Source organism: Leptodactylus fuscus, chromosome 1 (genome assembly GCF_031893055.1).
Source record: "Leptodactylus fuscus isolate aLepFus1 chromosome 1, aLepFus1.hap2, whole genome shotgun sequence".
NCBI classification, from domain to species: Eukaryota; Metazoa; Chordata; class Amphibia; order Anura; family Leptodactylidae; genus Leptodactylus; species Leptodactylus fuscus.
Window position 1 is genome coordinate 358,286,752 of NC_134265.1, and position 23,171 is coordinate 358,309,922.

General features: G+C 45.4%; 1 protein-coding gene across 1 annotated transcript in view; it reads right to left on the reverse strand.

Moving 5' to 3' along the window:
* Positions 1-5,321: 5,321 nt before the first annotated feature.
* LOC142185095 (vomeronasal type-2 receptor 26-like) overlaps positions 5,322-23,171 on the reverse strand; it is a 53,174-nt gene continuing 35,324 nt past the window's right edge. The window contains exon 6 of the mRNA XM_075260384.1: positions 5,322-6,229. Within this exon, the coding sequence (XP_075116485.1) occupies positions 5,322-6,229 (908 nt within the window). The remainder of the gene's footprint in view (positions 6,230-23,171) is intronic.

Below are 23,171 nucleotides of genomic sequence, written 5' to 3' on the forward strand. Positions count from 1 at the left end.
GCTAGCTTTGGTGAAGGTGTTTAGTTGCTTTTCCCTGTCTCTCAGCATTGTATAGAATTGAAATAGCTAGTTCTACTTCTCTCTGTTATCACCCAGATCCTGCTGTTTTTTTGATATTTGCTCCAGCAACTTAGTGCAAACCAGCACTAATCTAATAAAAATAAAAAATCTTATTTCGGCTAAAGTCCCTCATTGCAGAAACACAGCTTTTTTTGTTGCAGATTTTGTTGTGTTTTTTAAGCCAAAGCCAGGAGTGGATTGAGCAATAGGTAGAAGTGTAAGAACTTCCTATATATTTCCCATTGCTTTTGTAGACATTCTCAGGTTTAACTCAATAAACTGCAACAATGCAATGTAAGAATGGCTACAAACAAAATGGGAAATATCTAGGAAGCTTCTTATACTTCTCCCTTCTGCTCAATCCACTCTTTGCTCTGGCTCAAAAAACTGCAGCAAAATCTGCAAAAAAGCTGTGCTTCCGCAACGTGGGCCTCAGCCTAAGTCTAAGGTTCCGTGGGACGTTCTGCAGTAAAAAAAAAAACACTGTGGGAAAAACTGTGGCGGTAATGCCTTGCAGTTCTTCAGCACTTTAGACAAAAAGTTTGCAGAGAGGACTTTGTTACAATTATCACCGGCATTTCCGTAGGTATTATTGACATGTCCGCCCTGACTATAAAACGCCACAATTTTTCCTGCGGCGCTTCTGCCACAGGTAAATCACAGTGTTTATATCTAGAGATGAGCGAACACCATCCAATCGAATAGATATTCGATCGAATATCAGGCCATTCGATATATTCGATTACGATCAAATACCACGAGGCAAATGCAGTAAAAATTTGTATCCCCCTCCCACCTTCCCTGGCACATTTTTTCACCAATAACAGCGCAGGGGAGGTGGGACAGGAACTACAACAACAGAGGAATCGAAAAAAAAAATCGGAAAAAGGAATTGGCGGCCGAAATCAGGTGACTTGGTGACTCTCCTGAGTCGAATGGTGGGATCCCCTGAAACAAAGCATTTTTCCCCATAGACTATAATGGGGTTCGATATTCGATCGAATAGTCAAATATTGAGCAGCTATTCGAAACGAATATCGAATATTTTACTGTTCGCTCATCTTTATTTATATCCTGTAAGGTCCCAGCCTTTGATGGTGTTTTTTTTTGTTTGTTTGTTTCTGCTCACCCAATACAGTGTGACAGAGTTTTGGAAGAAATATTAATTTATTAAGTTTTTTTTTATTTTTTTATATTACTCATATATACAGTATTGAAGCCGGCACAAGGGCAAGGGGTCTCTCAACCAAGAAACATTGCCATGCAGCCTGCTCACCTCAAGAAAATTCCCTTTTTTTAAGGGATTTTTTTTTTGTTATCCAATTACTGCTATTTTTTTTTTTTTTTTAAATTTTTACCAACTTTATTTATTGAAAATTTTACAGGCAAAACAAGGCATCCATATGAATTATATTGGTATCATAAGGAAGTGCTGAAATGACTTATATGTTTTTATTTATTTATTTTATATGTGCTCTATGGGATGGAGAGGATTTAATTTTTATTTTTTTTTTACTTTTTCCATACTATTATTATTATTATTATTATTATTATTATTATTATTATTATTATTATTATTATTATTATTATTATTATTATTATTCTGTCAAAATCCCCCCAGAGTTTACCTTGGCAGGTCCCTGAATGAGAACTCTCTATAGACCTGAAACTAAAAGAACATCATTTGCCTTCTATTTCCCAAATGAAAACTCTTCTGACAAATACTTTTTCAGTCTCATCTAATCTTTACAGTTTTCAGAAAAAAATCTAACTATAAGCTGTTGCCTTGTATCATGTCATAGACATCGGTCACATTCTCTTAAAAAAAAAAAATCACTGGAAATATAAGAAATTAACCCTTTCCGGCTGCAGATATTTTTCTAGTTTCATGTTTTACTCCCCGTCTTCCAAAAGCCTTTACATATTCATGTTTTCTGTTCACAGATCTGCATGATATGGTTGTCCTTTAGCGACATTGCGTTCTATTAATGGCTTTAGGATTGTTGCGTTCCATCAATGGGCTTCACTATCTGCTGCTGCTAACTGCTGCTCAGCTTCACCCACTAACTGGACTGTGCATGTCTGATGATTTCACACGGCGCCCAGAAGTGAAGACATGCACAGTCCAGTTAGTGGACAGAGCTGAGCAGCAGTTAGCAGCAGCAGATAGTGAAGCCCATTGATGGAAACCAATGCCCCTAAAGTCTACTCATTTGTGTAGGGTTAAAAGGACAATTTTTAGAAGAATGCAGTCTTGAATAAGAAAAACATAATTGTACAAAAAGTGCTGGACTTTGTACAAACAAAGATACATATAAAGCTGCACTACGTTTACCATTGCGCTTAGATCCGTCACATTGAAGTATGATAATACTAGATCAGAAGTGATCAGCTTCTTTAATCAGATCAATCCAAAACAAGCACTGGCCGGCTCACTTTGAGCTGATCAGTGCCCATTCACAAATACTTTTGAGTCTAATAGGACCTTTAATCATGTACTTAAAGGGTATCTGAGGTTTTATCAGCAGTTGAAATATCTGCATGGTCTTGCTGGGAATTCTGTTCTGTATAAGCCTAGATGATATTGCTAGGACGGGCCGGAGCCTCCGCTGTACCGTGGAACCTATGCTTGAGTCTGCGGGGGTTCCAGTCTCCTCCTAACATCCGGACCGGCATTTCTGGGATCTGGGTGGTCAGTGGCAGGCCAGAGACTATTTAGGCCTCGTTTCTGGTAGCCTGCTGCTACTTATTCAGTGTATTCTGGTGACAGCTCCCCTGCACTATTGCTCCTGTACTATTCCCTGTGTGCCCTCCTGTTGTTCCTGTGCATGACCTCGGCTTGGTTTTAAGACTACCTCTTCTTGACCTCTTGATTTGGCATCTTCCTGACCTCCTGTGCATAACCTTTGGCTTCCCTAAGCACTTCTGTCTGGCTCCTATTTTGACTACTCTGCAACCTCCTGTGCATGACTCCACACTCCTGACTATGCATCTGCTTCTCCCTTCTGCTACCTTGAACCCTCCTGTGTACTGACTCGGCTTGATTGACTACATTTTTGTCTATCTCTGGAACCTGCATTGACCTCCTGTGTACCGACTTGGCCTGTATGACTTCCCTACGGTATTTCTGGCAAACAGACATCAGAAAGTAAAATTCCAGCAAAGCCATAGCTCCTTGAATAAAACTTAACTTTTATTGATTGAAGACAAAGTTCATAAAATCATGATGATCAGTGCAGTACGAACGTATCAGTTACATACAGATGGAAGAACAGCTGACGCGTTTCGAACACAAATTGTGTTCTTATTCATTCAGCTATGAATAAGAACACAATTTGTGTTCGAAACGCGTCAGCTGTTCTTCCATCATCTGTATGTAACTGATACGTTCGTACTGCACTGATCATCATGATTTTATGAACTTTGTCTTCAATCAATAAAAGTTAAGTTTTATTCAAGGAGCTATGGCTTTGCTGGAATTTTACTTTCTGATGTCTGGATTCAAGTCACCCTAGTCGAGAGGGCATTTTTTCCGGGCAAAAAAACATCTCCTGCAGAACCAACGTGAGTGCAATTTATATCATATTTGAACTTTATCATTTGTACACGAAGGGCTGTGCTTTATCCCTATCCCTTTCCTGCATCTCCTATTTCTGGCAAACCTCAGACTTCCACTCTCCGTGCTGACCAGCTCTCCTAATTATTCATCCACTGAGGATAGTGTTTCTGGGTTTTCTGGGTCCTCTATTGCTTGGGGTGCGCTGATTGTGCAGCGCTCTCTGGGTGGATTGTGGTTCTGGGTCCCATAATTTACCAAGCCTAACTCCACCATCAGAAGCTCTGGTGAAAAACTTTGGGGCCTGGTTCGGCTCTGGTTAGGAGAGCGTTGTACACTCAGGACTGTTTTTGCCTCAGTATTTGGGGATTCTGGTTGCCCAGGACTTACTGGCCATTGTTGTCGCATCAGGTTCCTAATAGATATCCTATCAGTTTTCTGCTGATAATAGTTTCATTATGGCTGCAGCAAATTTTACATTTCTCTCTGAGGCAGGGTCATATGCCATAAGTAGTAGTGTCTCCACTCCACTATCTATTACTGGTACTACTGGTTTATTTACATATATATTTTCATGAAGTAACTGTAAAATAGCAAACACGTAGCTGAGAAAAGCCAAAGTATTCATAATATAGGAGATCCAAGAACACTGGACTCCAAATGCAGGTTGATGGATGTCCATGAACCAGCTAAAAAGATCCTCAACCCAGAAAAAGAGAAATCTCAGCACAGTCAAGAAAGCTGCTTGTTGTCTATGATTAATACCCCATCAGCAATAACACAGGCAGCTAGTCAGGAGTAGATAGATTCTCCTTATATTTAGTTCTCACAATCTGCAGATTTCTGTGCAGGAAACAGGTGAAGAACACTGTTTGTAGGCACTAAAGGTGGTCAAAACTCTAAAGATGTGTTGGGCAGCTACAGCCAATGCCATTTATGCCTGCTGGAAGGGCAATATAACTATCCTCCACTCTATATTCTCTATGTAAGCAGACATGACAGACTGTTATGACTAGCAGGATATATTAAAAAAAAACAACTAAATAATAAATATCCTGCAGAGCCCACTGGGCTCTGAACCGCAGGGCACACTGGTGTGAACAAGGCCCGACAGTTAACTTCACCGCCGAGCTCTGTAGTTTGGTTATCTCATTCAATCCTGTTGAAATAACTAGTCATGTAACACATCAAAATATCCCTCTTCCCCCTCCCAGAACCAGCTACCTTACCTTCTCTTCAGCATCATTTTCCCTCCAGATCTGCAGCATACATAGTCCTGCTCACCATGCAGCTGTGTTCAGGGGCTCGTACCCCTGGCTCTCCAGGATCCTCTAACCTGTGATAGGAGGGAGCATTCCTCTCTGGGTACTTAGTAAATGACCCTGGAAAGAGCAGGAATATGTATGCTGCAAGTCTTGAGGAATTATGATGCTGACAAGTAGGTATACAGCTACCATCCATAGGGAAAAGGAGTCGAGAAGCAAAGGTCACAGCAAATATTGATCAAATCTAGATTTCTTTTTTGTCTGTTTAATTAATTTTGGTAATTAACAAAAATAAACTATTCAGACTTATTTTTGAGGATATATATATTCACATCTAAATATTTTCTAGGTATAAATTTCTATATATTTTTTCTAGGTATTTATCTGTTTGGCAACATTACATTAAAAATTAACAAACATACATTACATTTCTGAAGATTTTATTTCATATTCCTATTAAGCAGGGAAGTTTTTGTGTTCATCTCAGATCTGAACAGAATGATATAACATTTGGGGAAAAACACACAAGCTAAAAGTCCAGCACTGGAGGCCAGAACATCAAATATCTCCACGGCCACAGTGTATTTGCCTTTGGTGCTCAGAAAGGCCGGGATCATGGCGATCCAGACACTACAGAACAGCAGCATGCTGAAGGTGATGTACTTGGCCTCATTAAAACTGTCCGGTAATGTCCTCACCATGAAAGCCAGAAGAAAGCTGACAGCGGCCAGGAGCCCCAAATATCCCAATACAGAATAGAAGCCAATAACAGACCCTTCATTACAGCGAATGATGATCTTTCCCTGATAAGACTGAGTGTCCAGGTCCTGGAAGGGAGGAGAGATTGACAACCAGAGGACACAGATAACAGCTTGTAGAGATGAACTCAACAACACTATGGTATAGGGCAGTCTCACACCCAGATATTTCCTCCAGGAGCTTCCAGGTTTGGTGAATTTAAAAGCCACACAGACCATGATGGTCTTGGCGAGGAGCGAAGAGACAGCGACAGAGAAGAGGATTCCAAAAGTGGTCTCACGTAGTCTACAAGTTATATTGTCTGGACGGCCAAGAAACAAGAAGACAGAGAGGAAGCTGAGGATGATGGAGACCAGGAGGAGGTAACTGAGGTTCCGGTTATTGGCTTTAACAATGGGGGTGTCCCGATAAATAATAAATATTCCAAATATCAAAGTAGTGACAAGACAACCAAAAACTGAGAGGAACGAAAAAACAGAAGCAATTGTGTCATTCTGATAAGAGATGAATTCTATGATTTTGGGGTGACATCGGTCTCTCTTCTCATCCGGCCATTCATCACTTGGACATTTCATACAATTATCACTGTCTAGAAAATACAACATGATATTGTCAGTGTTGGTCTTTGGCTCCTGGACACTGCCCCCCCCCCCCCCCCGACACACACACACACAGATACACGTACCAGAGGAAATGAGACCTCAGCCTTCACTTCTTTTGGTGATATACAGAGTGTTATTTTTAAGTCATTTTTAGTTTTTCAAAAAATCACAGAGAACAAAGTGATTCTAAAATATTTTTTAAAAAGATTAGTTATTTTTGTGTTTTTTGTTTTTTTTTACATCAACACATACATTTGGGTTATTGGGGTTGTGGTTATAATTAGTGGTAGCAAACCAGCTTGTAATGGAGTGAGACTCATTATAAATTTTCCAAAATTCGGGTGGAGCCTGGTCACTGATCCTAATGGCCACCTGACCCTTCTGCTCCACAAGTAGGATCGTCTCTCAGTGGCTCAGTACTTACCTATCTGTGAATTCTCCACTCCACCTAATCTCCAGCCACCTGGGAAGCCTTCCTCTCCTGACTGGGCCTCCATCTGCTGCCCTTCTACTGCTGGATGGCACACCTACCGTCCTTCACCATTATTATACTATGGGATTTGAAGAATTGCCAGAATATAATAATATCAGTTCTGGTTCAGAGAAAACAAGTTTGATCCAAAATGAAACATGAAATGAATCTTGTAAGGATCGCCCAACACTATTCCTGAGTATTGTTATGGCATTTCTGCTTCTCTCTGCCAACCCTGAGTGAGAAACTGCTGATAACAGTCAGATCCCAGTCCTGAATATCTTGTGAGGGGTTGAAATATCTTTTGAAAATTATGTATGAACAAAGATGGGAGCCGAGATTACTCTATCTCTCTCTGTCTCTCAGAGATGAGCAGTCTGCTACACAAGGAGCCGGTTAAACTGGTCAGACGGAGACACTGTGTGTGTACGTGTTGAAGCTGTATACAAAGAACAATCGAAGAGATTCAATCTAGTAAAAACTTATTACAGTGGGTTTCAAAGCTGTAAGAAACTAAGAACATGATCAGATAAGGATAAATGCCTTGTATCTTGGCTGTGCCTGTGATGCTATATAAACGTGCCCTTCTGTGTTAATAAAATGAAACATTCTGGATAAGATATACTGCTGTCTGTCTGTTATGTTTCCTGAGTTCGTCACCCTATTGCGGATCAATTAGAACTACGACAACATAACTCAGGGGTCTTGTGCCCAAAACAGAAATTGGCGCCCAACGTGGGGCATCGATGATCGTTCAATGTGCAGCCGATAGTGTATTGAACCAATCACCAACCGATTTGGAGACAGGCCAGGAGGACCTCAGATCAATAAAACAGCACTGTAAAAGGTAAACCCTTTCCTTACCAAATAATTAATCTGAGTTCCTATGTGTCCTACATCCTGTGTGTCGGTGAATGAGGTTAGTGCTGCATATGTTATAACTAGAGATGAGCGAACACTAAAATGTTCGAGGTTCGAAATTCGATTCGAACAGCCGCTCAATGTTCGTGTGTTCGAACGGGTTTCGAACCCCATTATAGTCTATGGGGAACAGATACTCGTTAAGGGGGAAACCCAAATCCGTGTCTGGAGGGTCACCAAGTCCACTATGACACCCCAGGAAATGATGCCAACACCTCTGGAATGACACTGGGACAGCAGGGGAAGCATGTCTGGGGGCATCTAACACACCAAAGACCCTCTATTACCCCAACATCACAGCCTAACAACTACACACTTTCCACATTCAAAAAAACCTCTATCAAAGTGGGAAAATACCTGGAAACCTTCTTTACTCCCCAAATGGATGGACACAAACCCCAATTTAAGCTCAAACAGTAACAACCACCCCTTTAAATCACGTTCCCCATGACAACCACGGATGGAATAGACAATGGGAAATGATAGCCCTCACCCTTAACTGTCATTTTGAGTGTGTGTGTGTGTGTGTGTGTGTGTGTGTGTGTGTGTGTGTGTGTGTGTGTGTGTGTGTGTGTGTGTGTGTGTGTGTGTGTGTGTGTGTGTGTGTGTGTGTGTGTGTGTGTGTGTGTGTGTGTGATGTGGTAAGACCTTCCAAAATTCACTTTTCTAGCCCTTAACATGAGCCCTTCCAAACAAAGTTGCAGGACCTTAAGCTGAGCTACCAGCAGAGATTAAAGCCCTTGGCATGAGTAGAGCCTTGCACCAGCAGTGTTTTTGGCACTTAGGGTGAGTTGAGCCTTGTACCAGCGTGTGACCCTTAACATCAGGCGGGCCCTAAGTTCTGCGCTTTGCACAAAAGTTCCACATTAACTAGGCTGAATGGTACAAAGATTAGTAGGCCCAAGAACCAGGAACAGGTCTTGCAATGGCTGTCGGATAACGCTTAAAGCACATTGTCCACCAGCCAGTCAGCCTCTACCTCCTCTTACCCAACAGTCTTGTCCTCCTTCCACCCAAAATTCCCAATCTTCCCAGAACAATAACCCCAACTGTCCCTGCTCCCCAGAGCTGTTCTCCCTTCCTTTGACTGTACCGCAACCTGCCCCTCCATTTCGCGATTCCACGGACCTAACAGACGAGTATCTGTGTCCAGATGCTCAAACACTAGAGTCTCCTCCATTCCATCTCCGGTCGATTTGGTGGCGGATGACCAGCAACCCACCCTCATCGATGACGATGAGACGCAGTTGCTGTCAGGGCAGCCAGTTGACATGCGCATTGTGCAGGAGGAGGAGGCGAGACAGGAGTTGGAAGAGGAGGTGGTGGACGACGAGGACACCGACCCCACCTGGACAAGACGGATGTCAAGCTGGGAAAGTAGTGTGGATGTTGAGGCAGGTGCAGCACCAAAAAGGGTAGCTAGAGGCAGAGACATGTACAGAGGCAGACGTCAGCTGCTTTGCCGAAGCCAGGCCAGACCCGGAATGTCCGAAGATGTTCCCTTTTGTACCCAGCCCAGAAAAACTCCCCCATCGAGGGCACGTTTCTTGAAGGTGTAGAGTTTTTTCAAGGAATGCGCCGAGGACAGATATAGTGTCGTCTACACAATTTGCCTCTCAAAATCGAGTAGGGGCCCTGAGAAAAGCAACCTGTCCACCACTTCAATGCACCGTCATTTGGAATCCAAGCAATGGAATCAGTGGCAGGCAGCAACGGCAGGACAAACGTCGCCCGCCGTTCATGCCACTGCCTCTGCTCACAGTGCTGGCGATGCACTCCAGAGGACGAGCCAGGACATCACTTCATCTGCCTCCGCCACTTTGTTGACTTCTCCCTCATCCTCCCCTGTTTCTATCTTATCTCCTTCTCCTGCACCATCAAAGGCACCATCAGGCGCTTCTTTACAACAACCCACCATCTCTCAGACATTGGAGCGCCGGCAGAAATACACCGCTAACCATCCACCCATGCAAGCCTAGAACGCCAACATCGCTAAACTGCTGGCCCAGGAGAGGTTGGCGTTCCGGCTTGTTGAAACTCTCGCCTTCCCGGACCTGATGGCAACTGTGGCACCTCACTATGCCGTCCCTAGCCGTCACAACTTCTCCCGGTGTGGCGTCCCCGCCTTGCACCAGCACGTGTCACTCAACATCAGGTGGGCCCTTAGTTCCGCGCTTTGCTGCAAGGTCCACTTGACCACCGACACTTGGACAAGCGCCTGTGGTCAGGGATGCTGCTTATCTTTAAGGACAGGCAGGGTGAATGTGGTGGAGTCTGGTCCCGGGGTGCAAACTGAGGTACCCTATCTCCTCTCCCAGGCCAAAATTCATGGCAGGAGTAGACTGAAACCCTACGATGCTGCAACCTCCACCCCAGCTACTAGCGGCAAACTCTAAAACACTGGTGTGGGGAGACGTCAGCAGGCGGTGCTGAAGCTCATCAGCTTGGGGGACAGACAGCACAGTGCCTCCGAGGTCAGGGATGCCATCCTGGCTGAGATGGCTTTTTTTTTTCCCTGCTACACCTGGGGCCTGGCATTTTTACGCCTGTGATAATGGCTGGAACCTGGTAGCGGCTCTGGAGCTTGCCAGCCTCCAACACGTTCCATGTTTGGCCCACGTCTAACCTAGTGGTGCAAAGTTTTTTGAAAACATACCCAAATGTACCGAAGCTACTGTTGAAAATGTGGCGCTTGTGCGCCCACTTTTGCAAGTGTACAGGAGTCGCTGCTAGCCTGAAAACACTCTAGCAAGGCCTACATCTGTCCAAACACAGGCTGTTGTCCGTCATTCACACACGCTGAAACCCTGCAATACCATATCTTGAGCAGGGTGTGTGAGCTGCACAGACCTTTGATGGAGTTCCATCTACAAAACCCAAGGGTTCCTCAAAGTCAGCTCCCAAAGTTTCTGCACCATGAGTTTCCAGGGGTGGCAGAGTTATGGCTAGGGGCAGAGGCATGGATAGGGATGATGTCTATGGGCAAAAGCAGTGTGGATGTGGAGGCAAGCTAAGCAGAAAAAACTGGGGGTACAAGCAGAGGCATGGACTGGGGTGATATCTAGGGGCAAAAGCAGTGTGGATGTGGAGGCAAGCTAAGCAGCAAAAACTGGGGGTACAAGCTAAGGCATGGACTTGGGTGATGTGTAGGGGCAAAAGCAGTGTGGATGTGGAGGCAAGCTAAGCAGCAAAAAACTGGGGGTACAAGCAGAGGCATGGACTGGGGTGATATCTAGGGGCAAAAGCAGTGTGGATGTGGAGGCAAGCTAAGCAGCAAAAACTGGGGGTACAAGCTAAGGCATGGACTTGGGTGATGTGTAGGGGCAAAAGCAGTGTGGATGTGGAGGCAAGCTAAGCAGAAAAAACTGGGGGTACAAGCAGAGGCATGGACTGGGGTGATATCTAGGGGCAAAAGCAGTGTGGATGTGAAGGCAAGCTAAGCAGCAAAAACTGGGGGTACAAGCTAAGGCATGGACTGGGGTGATGTGTAGGGGCAAAAGCAGTGTGGATGTGGAGGCAAGCTAAGCAGCAAAAACTGGGGGTACAAGCTAAGGCATGGACTGGGGTGATGTCTAGGGGCAAAAGCAGTGTGGATGTGGAGGCAAGCTAAGCAGGGGAAAAGGTGGCTAGAGGCAAAGGGATGTCCAGAGGCAGAAGACAGCTGCATGACAGAAGCTAGACCTGAACCAGCAAGGCCCAAGATGCCCTCTTTTCTAGCTTCCTTAGAAAAATTCCCCCATCGAGGCCACGTTCCTCGCTGGGGGAGATAATTTCTAAATGTATAGGTCGAGGACAAACTGAGTGTGGTTTACACACTTTGCAATGCGACTCCCCATCTCCCAGGCCTTTCATTCCAGGCTAAAGTACAGCACAACCCACCCACATGCCCAAGGCTTCAACGGCCTCATCTCAAAAATTCTGGCCCAGGAGATGTTGGGGTCCCAGCTTGTGGACACTCTGCCCTTTTTGGGCCTGCTGGATACTGCGCCACCTCACTGTGCCGTCCACACAAGCACTTTTCCCCAAACATGAGGCGGTCCCTAAGTTCAGCGCTTTGCCCAAAAGATCCACGTGACCAGCTACGAATGGACAAGTGCATGCGGACAGGGATGCTACGTTTCAATCTTGGCACAGTGGTTGAATGTACTTGAGGCATGGACCGGGTCGCAAAATGTGGTGGACTGACTTGTCTCCCCACACAACATTCCTGGGAGGAGGGCTGAAACACCACCCTCCTCCTCCTCCGCTGTTATATTGACCCCAGCTACGAGCTGGAAATGCTGCAACACTGGTGTGGGGAGACGTCAGCAGGCTGGGCTGAAGCTCATCAGCTTGGGGGACGGACAGCACACTGCCACTGAGGTCAGGGATGCCATCCTGGATGAGATGGCAATTTGTTTATCCCCGCTGCCCCTGGGGCCAGGCTTTTTTGTCTTGTTGGAGGGCTCTGGAGCTTGCCAGCCTCCAACACGTTCCATGCCTGGCCCACGTGTTCAATGTAGTGGTGCAACGATTTTTAAAAACATACCCCAAATTAGCTGAGCTAAGGGTGAAAGTGCGGCACTTGGACACCCACTTTCCCAAGTCTACAGTACCTGGAGCTAGCCGCAATACACTCCAGCAAGGCCTACATCTGCCTGAAGCACCTACTGTTGTGCGAGGTCACCACACGCTCAAACCCTAGATACCGTATGTTGAGCAGGGTGTGTGAGCAGCAGAGACCTTTGATGGAGTACCAGCTACAAAACCCAAGGGTTCCTCAGAGTCAGCTCCCTCACTTTCTGCACCATGAGTTTCCATGGGTGGCAGACTTATAGCTAGAGGCACAGGCATGGATAGGGGTGATGTGTAGGGGCAAAAGCAGTGTGGATGTGGAGGCAAGCTAAGCAGCAAAAACTGGGGGTACAAGCAGCCGGTGGCATCATCACTGACAAGCACAGCTGTCTGTCAGCTGACAGGCTGACTTTCACCAAAATGAACAGACAATGGATAGACTCATCATATACATGTCAGTTACATGACAAATTTAGTGCAATTTGCAAGTCCAAGATGGGTTGGAGATCTGCAGAGAGGAATCTCACCACCTCTTGCGGGTGCCATCATTTGGAAGGCAAGTGTCACGTTCGTGTCAGAGTCCAGACACAGATTCTAGGCTGCAGATAGCACCACTAAGGAGACAGGGGAAGGAGACTATCCCTGGCACTACGGTGGCTAGCTAGGCCCTGCCTACGGGTGGTGGTCAGCTGTCTCCAAGCTAACCTTGGCCCCGACGACTCCTGGCTCTCTAGCACGAAGACCTGACAGACAGACAGACAGGGCAAGAGCTGCAAGAAAGCTAGGGACGGGATTCTAGGGTGGTGACCCCTACAGAAATAAAGGTGCAGCTGCAGACAAACAAACCGGACGGGAGGTGCTGGACAACTGACATGCAGCACAACAGAGTACAAAACAAGAGGAATGAGGAGAGGGATAGTGGAGAGGTGAGGAAAGGGCAAACACGAGACTGGGGAAAAATAAACTGGAACCCACCTCAAACAACCGGATAGTGCCAAGTAAACAGACATGAAGGGAAGGGCAGAATAGAAGTGTGGAGGGAAAAATCAACTCACACACAAACAACACTCAAACTCCTTTTTAGTCAGTAAGCACAAGCAAATCACTCCTCTTCCTCCTAAAGCCAAGAATTCTAGGTTGGGACCACAAAAACCGGCAACTGGTGGAGCCAGCCCTCTTCCTAATAAAGGCCCCCAGATCCTCCCATAGGATGATGGCGACCCATAACACCTGAGGTTAGACTCGTATAACCTCAAGTGTGTTCAGAAGTCCAGAACACTATGTGCACACTGATGGCTCCCTGGCAGGGAACCCAGCAGCCGATCACAGAAGCCTAGATCAAATTCCCGACAGAACAGTACACCAACAAACAATCAGGTCATGACAGCAAGCCCTGGGCTCAGTGGGTGAGAGCAAGCGCAGGATAATCGTCGTTTGGCCTGGCGGCCACTGCCTCTCCCACTGTTGACAGGGCTGGCGCTGCAGTCCAGACCAGCAGCCAGGACACCTCCACATCTGCCTCTGACACTTTGGGGAGTTCACCCTCATCCTCACCTTTTCCTGCCATTTCTCCTTTTGCCCGCGCCATCATGTGCCTCTTCCCAGCAACTCCCCATCTCCCAAGCCTTTCATTTCATGCTAAAGTACAGCGCAACCCACCCACATGCCCAAGGCTTCAACGGCCTCATCTCAAGAAATCTGGCCCAGGAGATGTTGGAATCCAGGCTGGGGGACACTCTGCCCTTTTTGGGCAGAGTGTCTACTGCGCCACCGCACTGTGCCGTCCACACCAGCACTTTCCCCCAAACATGAGGCGGTCCCTAAATTCAGCGCTTAGCCCTAAAGTTCCACGTGACCAGTTATGAATGGACAAGTGCATGCGGACAGGGACGCTACCTTTCAATTTTGGCACAGTGGTTGAATGTAGTTGAGGCGTGGACCGGGTCGCAAAATGTGGTGGCCTGACTTGTCTCCCCACACAACATTCCTGGGAGGAGGGCTGAAACACTACCCTCCTCCGCTGTTAAATTGACCCCAGCTACGAGCTGGAAACGCTGCAACACTGGTGTGGGGAGACGTCAGCGGGCCGTGCTGAAGCTCATCAGCTTGGGGGCCAGACAGCACACTGCCTACAAAGTGAGTCATGCCATCCTCGATGAGACGGCAATGTGGTTTTTGCCACTGCGCCTGGGCCCAGGCATGTTGTCATGTGTGATAATGGCCGTAACCTGGGATCGGCTCTGTAGCTTGGCAGCCTGCAACATATTCCATGCCTGGGCCACGTTTTTAACTCATTGCTGCTAATCATTTTAAAAAGGTACCCCAATGTTCCTGAGCTACTGGTGAAAGTGTGGCGCTTGTGCGGATAGTTTTTAAAGTCTATAGTTGCCGCTGCTAGCCTCTATGCACTCCTACAACGCCTGTACCTGCTGGAACAACGGCTGTTGTGCGACGTCTCCACACTGCTGGCACTAAACATATCATGTGTTGAGCAGAGTGTGTGAGCAGCACAGACCTTTGATGTAGTTCCAACTCCAAAACCCTCGGGTTCGTCAAAGTCAACTCCCTCAGTTGCTCAACCATGAGTGGCCATGGGTGGCAGACTTATGTGAAATCCCATCCCATCCATTGCACTGGACACGAAACATTAGCATGCGCTCAGCACAACTTCGGATATGGCAGCTGCGTTAAGCAGGGTGCAGGGTACAACACAGACCAGGCCCGAGCACCAGGAACAGGTGTTAGAAATACTGCAGCATCCGCCATTTCCTTCCAATTTTGGGGTTTTGCACCCGCCACCGACTTGTCTGGACCTAAGTGGGGATCATGAGACACAGTTGCCATCAGGGCAAGCTGTGGTCATGTGCGGTTTGCAGTAAGGGGCCAGTGCGCAATTGGAAGAGGAGTTGGTGGATGACGAGGCCACCGACCCCACATGGACAGGGGTGATGTCTAGGGGCTAAAGCAGTGTAGATGTGGAGGGAAGCTAATTCAACAAAAAAAACAGGGTAGAAGCAAAGGCATAAACTGGGGTGATGTTTAGGGGCGAAAGCAGTGTAGATGTGGAGGGTGTTAGGAGTATTTAGGTTCTTTACTTTCTATTTTTCTTACCTGGGGAGTTTTTGGCTGCGCAGTGTCTGGGGTGGCATCCTGGCGCTGCGGGGTTGTCCTGTCGTGAGTATTGGTGCACACCTTCTGACTTGCATGCGCGCACTGCTGGTAGGCAGCTTTATCTCCTGGTTGATTAGTCTGTCCTCCCATTTGCACCTGGGAGGAGTGGTCTCTACTCTGTATTTAAACCCATGCCTCCCATGGTTCTGTGCTGAGTGTCGCTTTTACAGAGCTAGGCCTTAGCAGGAGGAGTAGGTGGTGTTCTGGGATAGAGGAAGTTCCGTGGTTGATTTTTGGGAGGTTTGGGTGAACGAGTTGGTTTGTGTGTTTTCCCTTCTGTGTTCACCAATCCTCCCTCTGTGTAAAATTGACTGTGTGAGTGAATTGCCTTATCCTTTGATTTCTACTCAGTTTCCCTGTGTTTGTTTCCTAGTGTATGGTTCCTTCCCATATTGGTTTGGGGGAATCCTTTCCCACATTTTTCCTGTGTGCTGCTTGTGTTGTTAGTCAGCGCACACCCTTGTCAGTCCCTGTCAGTAGCAGCTTCACTTGTTCGTTAGGGGTGACCCCCTTTAGTCTCCAGTCCCTAGAGGTCTTATAGGGCATTCCTTCTCCCACTTCCCTCTAGGCCTACGGAATCAGTGAGAGAGGAGCTGTCGGGGTCAGGCTTAGCCTGAGTACAGCCGACCCACACCCGTGAGGCAGGGACCGGGATAGCTAGTGGGAGTAGTGCAGGGCGAGATTCCCTACTGCTATCCCTTAGCCCCGTTGCAGCTACCTGGACTGACATAACAGAGGGAAGCTAAGCAGAAAAAACAGTGGGTAGAAGCAAAGGCATGCAAAACTCTACCCTGTTGGAAGACTTATTCCTAGGTCTGGAACACGTTAATGGCCCCCCTGGACAAATTACTGCCACTCAGGGGCCTAGTGTCACCAGGAGGGACAAGTATAGGCGCATGTTGTGGGAATACCTGGCCGACACCAGCTCTGTCCTCTCCGATCCCTCTGTGCTCTACAGCCTACACTTATTTTCTCATCTTTTTTTCTGCACTGCACATCTCTTGCCTGCTTCCTTTGGGATCTTAGAATGCTTCTGGATACCCAGGCCTTCCGTCAGCAGATGGCAGCTGGGGCACCTCCCTATGCTGGGCCTAGCCGTTACTACTTCTCTTGGTGTGCTGTCCCTGCCTTGCGCCTGCATGTGTCCCATGACATCAGTCGGGCCCAGAGCTCTGCGCTTTGCTGCAAGGTCCACTTGACCACCGACACATGGACAAGCGCCTGTGGTCAGGGATGCTGCAGTGCTTATCTTTAATGACAGGCAGGGTGAATGTGGTGGAGTCTGGTCCCCGGGTGCAAACTGGGGTGGCCTATCTCCTCTCCCAGGCCAAAATTCATGGCAGGAGTAGACTGAAACCCTACGATGCTGCAACCTCCACCCCAGCTACTAGCGGCAAACACTGTAACACTGGCATGGGGAGATGTCAGCAGGCCGTGCTGAAACTGATCAGCTTGGGGGACAGACAGCACAGTGCCTCCGAGGTCAGGGATGCCATCCTGGCTGAGATGGCATTTTTTTTTCCCTTCTACACCTGGGGCCTGGCATTTTTGCGCCTGTGATAATGGCTGGAACCTGGTAGCAGATCTGGAGCTTGCCAGACTCAAACACGGTCCACGCATGGCCCACGTTTTTCAACTTGTTGGTGCCATGTTTCTTTGAAACCTACACCATTGTGCCTGATATACAGGTCAAAGTGGGGCCATTTTCGTAAGTGAGAACTAGCCTCTGCTAGGCAGAAAACATTCAGAGCACACTCCTCTCATCTTCGCACCGTTGGCTGGCGGAGGAAGACGAGGGGGTTGGAGTGGCATCTGATGTCCCTGTCCCACACGAGGCTAGAGGGTGCACTTCAGTGCATCCCATTGCTTCACCACAAATGGTGTGAAGGGGAGTGGAAAATGGAGGAAATGGAGAGTGACCCTTACAGTTGGGGCCAGCAAAGGCATGCCAAGTAACACACTGGCACACATGGCTGACTTCATCTTGGGTTGCTTTTCAACACATATTTCACATCATGAAGAACAAATAATACTGGATTTTTACAAGCCTCAAACCCCGGTCTAGGTCTAATGTCTGTTCCTTTCTTATATTAGGGGAGAGGGAAAAAAAATTACTTCAGTGATACGTTTAGCACACATAGACTGACTATTAATGTGTATCCCACTTAGTGTTGTTAGGGTTACACACCGTCACAACCTGGCTAAAGCTTCTATAGCTGGTAATAAAGTCAACATAACTTTACGGTATCCAAAAAGACAGCTGGTACCGACAGAGAGCAAGACAAATGTCAACCAAAGCTGTGAGCTCTGAACACCCACAGTGACTTTGGCGTCATCATTATAAGGGAGTGGGTGGTAATAAATAACTTGGCAGTGCCTAAAACCCAAAAAGCTTATACAACTATATTTACATTAAGATACACAAATGACACTTTTTAGTAGCATGTCATGAGACAAGCTGATGAGACCTTCCTTTGTGCGTAACCCCAATATATTCTTTGAATTCCCAGTGAGACAATGGCACTATATACCAGTAGCAAAAATTGTGGGTGCACATAACCCCAATATATTCTTTGAATTCCCAGTGAGACAATGGCACTATATAGCAGTAGCAAAAATTGTGGGTGCACGTAACCCCAATATATTCTTTGAATTACCAGTCAGAAACTGGCACTATATGGCAGTAGCAAGAAATGAGGGTATTTGTAACCCCAATATATTCCTTGAATTCCCAGTGAGACAATGGCATTATATACCAGTAGCAAAAATTGTGGGTGCACGTAACCCCAATATATTCTTTGAATTCCCAGTGAGACAATGGCACTATATACCAGTAGCAAAAATTGTGTGTGCACGTAACCCCAATATATTCTTTGAATTCCCAGTGAGACAATTGCACTATATAGCAGTAGCAAAAATTGTGGGTGCACGTAACCCCAATATATTCTTTGAATTCCCAGTGAGACAATGGCACTCTATACCAGTAGCAAAAATTGTGGGTGCACGTAACCCCAATATATTCTTTGAATTCCCAGTGAGACAATGGCACTATATAGCAGTAGCAAAAATTGTGGGTGCACATAACCCCAATATATTCTTTGAATTCCCAGTCAGAAACTGGCACTATATAGCAGTAGCAAAAATTGTGGGTGCACATAACCCCAATATATTCTTTGAATTCCCAGTGAGACAATGGCACTATATAGCAGTAGCAAAAATTGTGGGTGCACGTAACCCCAATATATTCTTTGAATTCCCAGTCAGACAATGGCACTATATACCAGTAGCAAAAATTGTAGGTGCACATAACCCCAATATATTCTTTGAATTCCCAGTGAGACAATGGCACTATATAGCAGTAGCAAAAATTGTGGGTGCACATAACCCCAATATATTCTTTGAATTCCCAGTCAGAAACTGGCACTATATAGCAGTAGCAAAAATTGTGGGTGCACATAACCCCAATATATTCTTTGAATTCCCAGTGAGACAATGGCACTATATACCAGTAGCAAAAATTGTGGGTGCACGTAACCCCAATATATTCTTTGAATTCCCAGTCAGACAATGGCACTATATACCAGTAGCAAAAATTGTAGGTGCACATAACCCCAATATATTCTTTGAATTCCCAGTGAGACAATGGCACTATATAGCAGTAGCAAAAATTGTGGGTGCACATAACCCCAATATATTCTTTGAATTCCCAGTCAGAAACTGGCACTATATACCAGTAGCAAAAATTGTGGGTGCACGTAACCCCAATATATTCTTTGAATTCCCAGTCAGACAATGGCACTATATACTAGTAGCAAAAATTGTGGGTGCACATAACCCCAATATATTCTTTGAATTCCCAGTCAGACAATGGCACTATATGGCAGTAGCAAGAAATGAGGCTATTTGTAAACCAAATATATTCTTTGAATTCCCAGTGAGACAATGGCACTATATAGCAGTAGCAAAAATTGTGGGTGCACGTAACCCCAAAATATTCTTTGAATTCCCAGTGAGACAATGGCACTATATACCAGTAGCAAAAATTGTGGGTGCACGTAACCCCAAAATATTCTTTGAATTCCCAGTGAGACAATGGCACTATATACCAGTAGCAAAAATTGTGGGTGCACGTAGCAAAAATTGTGGGTGTACCTAACCCCAATATATTCTTTGAATTACCAGTCAGAAACTGGCACTATATACCAGTAGCAAGAAATGAGGGTATTTGTAACCCCAATATATTCTTTGAATTCCCAGTGAGACAATGGCACTATATAGCAGTAGCAAAAATTGTGGGTGCACGTAACCCCAATATATTCTTTGAATTCCCAATGAGACAATGGCACTATATACCAGTAGTAAAAATTGTGGGTGCACGTAACCCCAATATATTCTTTGAATTCCCAGTGAGACAATGGCACTATATACCAGTAGCAAAAATTGTGGGTGCACATAACCCCAATATATTCTTTGAATTCCCAGTCAGAAACTGGCACTATATAGCAGTAGCAAAAATTGTGGGTGCACGTAACCCCAATATATTCTTTGAATTCCCAGTCAGAAACTGGCACTATATGGCAGTAGCAAGAAATGAGGGTATTTGTAACCCCAATATATTCTTTGAATTCCCAGTGAGACAATGGCACTATATAGCAGTAGCAAAAATTGTGGGTGCACGTAACCCCCATATATTCTTTGAATTCCCAGTGAGACAATGGCACTATATACCAGTAGCAAAAATTGTGGGTGTATATAGCCCCAATTCTATTGCTAGGGGACTTGCAGGGTATTTCTGAGGTGAAGGTGGGGGGGGCACACCGTTGGAACGGGGATTTGGGGTGTATATATGGGGTATACGGGAATACACTGTCAGTGTGTTCCATTCAGGATCCTGGGAAAGCTGGGTTGCGGTGATTGAGCCCGTCAGTGCCACGTTACACTGACAAGCTTCTCCCTGGAATTGAAGTGATATGTAACCCCAATATATTCTTTGAATTCCCAGTCAGACAATGGCACTATATGGCAGTAGCAAAAATAGTGGGTGTATATAGCCCCAATTCTATTGCTAGGGGACTTGCAGTGTATTTCTGGGGTGAAGGTGGGGGGGCACACCGTTGGAACGGGTATCGGGGGTATATATAGGGTATACGGGAATACACTGTCAGTATATTCCATTCAGGATCCTGGGAAAGCTGGGTTGCGGTGATTGAGCCCGTCAGTGCCACGTTACACTGACAAGCTTCTCCCTGGAATTTAGCTCTTATAAGAGCTGTTGGTTGTCTTCTCCTTCCTATCCTAGCCTGTCCCTGCCTACCCAGAATCTAAGCCCTAGCTAACTGGACGGAAACCTCCGTCCCCGGTGAATTGCAAGCTCAGAATGACGCGAAGCTGGGCGTCGCTGTTCTTTTAAATTAGAGGTCACATGTTTTCGGCAGCCAATGGGTTTTGCCTACTTTTTTCAACGTCACCGGTGTCGTAGTTCCTGTCCCACCTACCCTGCGCTGTTATTGGAGCAAAAAAGGCGCCAGGGAAGGTGGGAGGGGAATCGAGTAATGGCGCACTTTACCACGCGGTGTTCGATTCGATTCGAACATGCCGAACAGTCTAATATCCGATCGAACATGAGTTCGATAGAACACTGTTCGCTCATCTCTAGTTATAACAATCGATGACATTTTTATATAGTACGGAAGAACCTAAAGAGTAAGTTGTCTGTAGAGGGGTGGGAAATGTTATACCTCATTCTTTGTTTACTGTCTATGCTGTCATTTGGTTGCTACATCTGTTACGAAGTGTATAAGGCGGCACAGAAGGGAGAGTTATTCTCCATTCTTAATCCCTAGAGTTGCGAGAGTAGAAGTACTGAGATATTGAAAAGTCCTTGTTTCACTAAGGACTGAGTAGAATTCGAGTAAGTACATGCAAAGTTTCAGGGGTGTTTGATAAAGGGACACTAGGCCAGAACATGCACATTAGAGATTAGTTCAATGAAAACAGAGTGACTGTTTGGGAGTTCCCACTAAGAGAAGTCAAAGAGACCCTCGAGAAGTCAAAGTGACTCTCTATTGTCTTAATTGTCCTAGAGGAGTGGGAAGCTCACGGCTGACTGGCCATCAGCCAGTATGGGGAAGGGATCCTCTCGGGTAGGGTACACTCTATATGAACTAATAGGGATGGGAGAGAGAGAAGAAAATGCCGCCCAAGGAAAAAAAATAATAATAATTTTAAAAGAGCAGGGGTTCCTAAGAGAGGATTATTTGATAGTAAATTTTGGACCAATGTAGATTAAACTATGCAGGACAGATACAGGAATAGAGGGAAACATTTTTTAATTGTGGAAAATAGGGACACTTGGCCAGAGATTGCTGGGTCCTAAGTGAAGGGTCAATTGTGGAATACCTGCCCCTAATCAAGGTTAGGACAACTCACAATGAAGGTCAGGCTCCCCAGCCCAGTGTCCCTCTTATCTACAGCAGAGGTATAAATGCTTTGGTAGAACCTAGCAAGAAGGGGGAGGGGGGAGAGGATGAGACAAGGCAGGTAACTAAGATGTCAGCTATAAGTGATAGATTGTAACACCACTGGTATAATGTATGGAAAATTATGAATATATGGTTTAATAATTTGTAATTGTAGAGTGTAAGCTGTTTTTAGCAATGCCAGTATTTGACTTTTAAGCCTTGTGTAAGAATATTGTGATGTTGTACAGTGGTAAAAACTTTGAGTGAAATCTCATAAAGAAAATGTTAAAGGTCTGGCAGTTGGCCCTTAAGGCAACATCAAATATAGTTTAAGAAGTTATGAACATCTGTGGTAATTAGAAGAGTGGGGTTTGCCATGGAAATATTCAAAAATTGCACAAAAATATTAATATGTAATATGCTTTTTTTGTAAGACTAAGTATAATATCTATTGTCTCCAAAGGAAAATGATTTGGATGAAAAGGGTTAACCCATGGTTAAATGAAAAATAAGGTATGATGCTAATGTATAGATAAGGATATTCATGGTTATGATGTTGTGATTATGTTTTAGCTCACTATCCTCAGTAGGTTTTGTATGTACTTCTATAGAATATATGGGTGGTATAGGCAGGGTGTTTATATATCAGGGCCAGATTACTATGTCAGGAGTGATTTAGATACTAAGTAGACATAAGATGAGCTCATGACGACTATACATATCACACAGGAAAGTTTCATGCAGTAAATTAACTCCAAGTCTGCACCAGTGAGGGGGATGAGCCTTGCAGAGCTGTAATTAGATGTATCAGAAGCCCTATTGTGTAACTGCTAATTTGGATACAGTGTCCTAAGGGCAGTTGAAGTATTGTACTGCCCTTAATATCTTAAGTGAGGCACTGTTATCTATCTAGAAGCAGCTGCATTGTGAGGAATCACTTTTGGAGATAGTTTGTGTCATTTGTGATTATATTTTATACGATATTATGTGAATCTATTGTTTTGTCTGTTATTGTCACCTTAACTATTGTATATACTAAAAGAGTAAAGAGGGGACAGTGGAAGTGACAGTGTGGGTATGACTGGAAATGAGAGAAGGAGACGGCCCACTCATATCCACTGCCAGAAACAGCCAGAATATGAAAAGATTAGACAAATGTTTTATGGGAAATTAAGTGAAGTTTTTGAATCATGAATACCTGGGACCCTCCCTCTGATGATTGTTAAGATATGTGATAATGCTTCTTTGTGCCAGATAGACAGACATGTGAAGCTGCTACCATAAACCTGCTGTGTTTCCTCTACCAGAATGGTTGTAAGGCCAGTAAAGACAAGCTGCAATTTTGTAAGC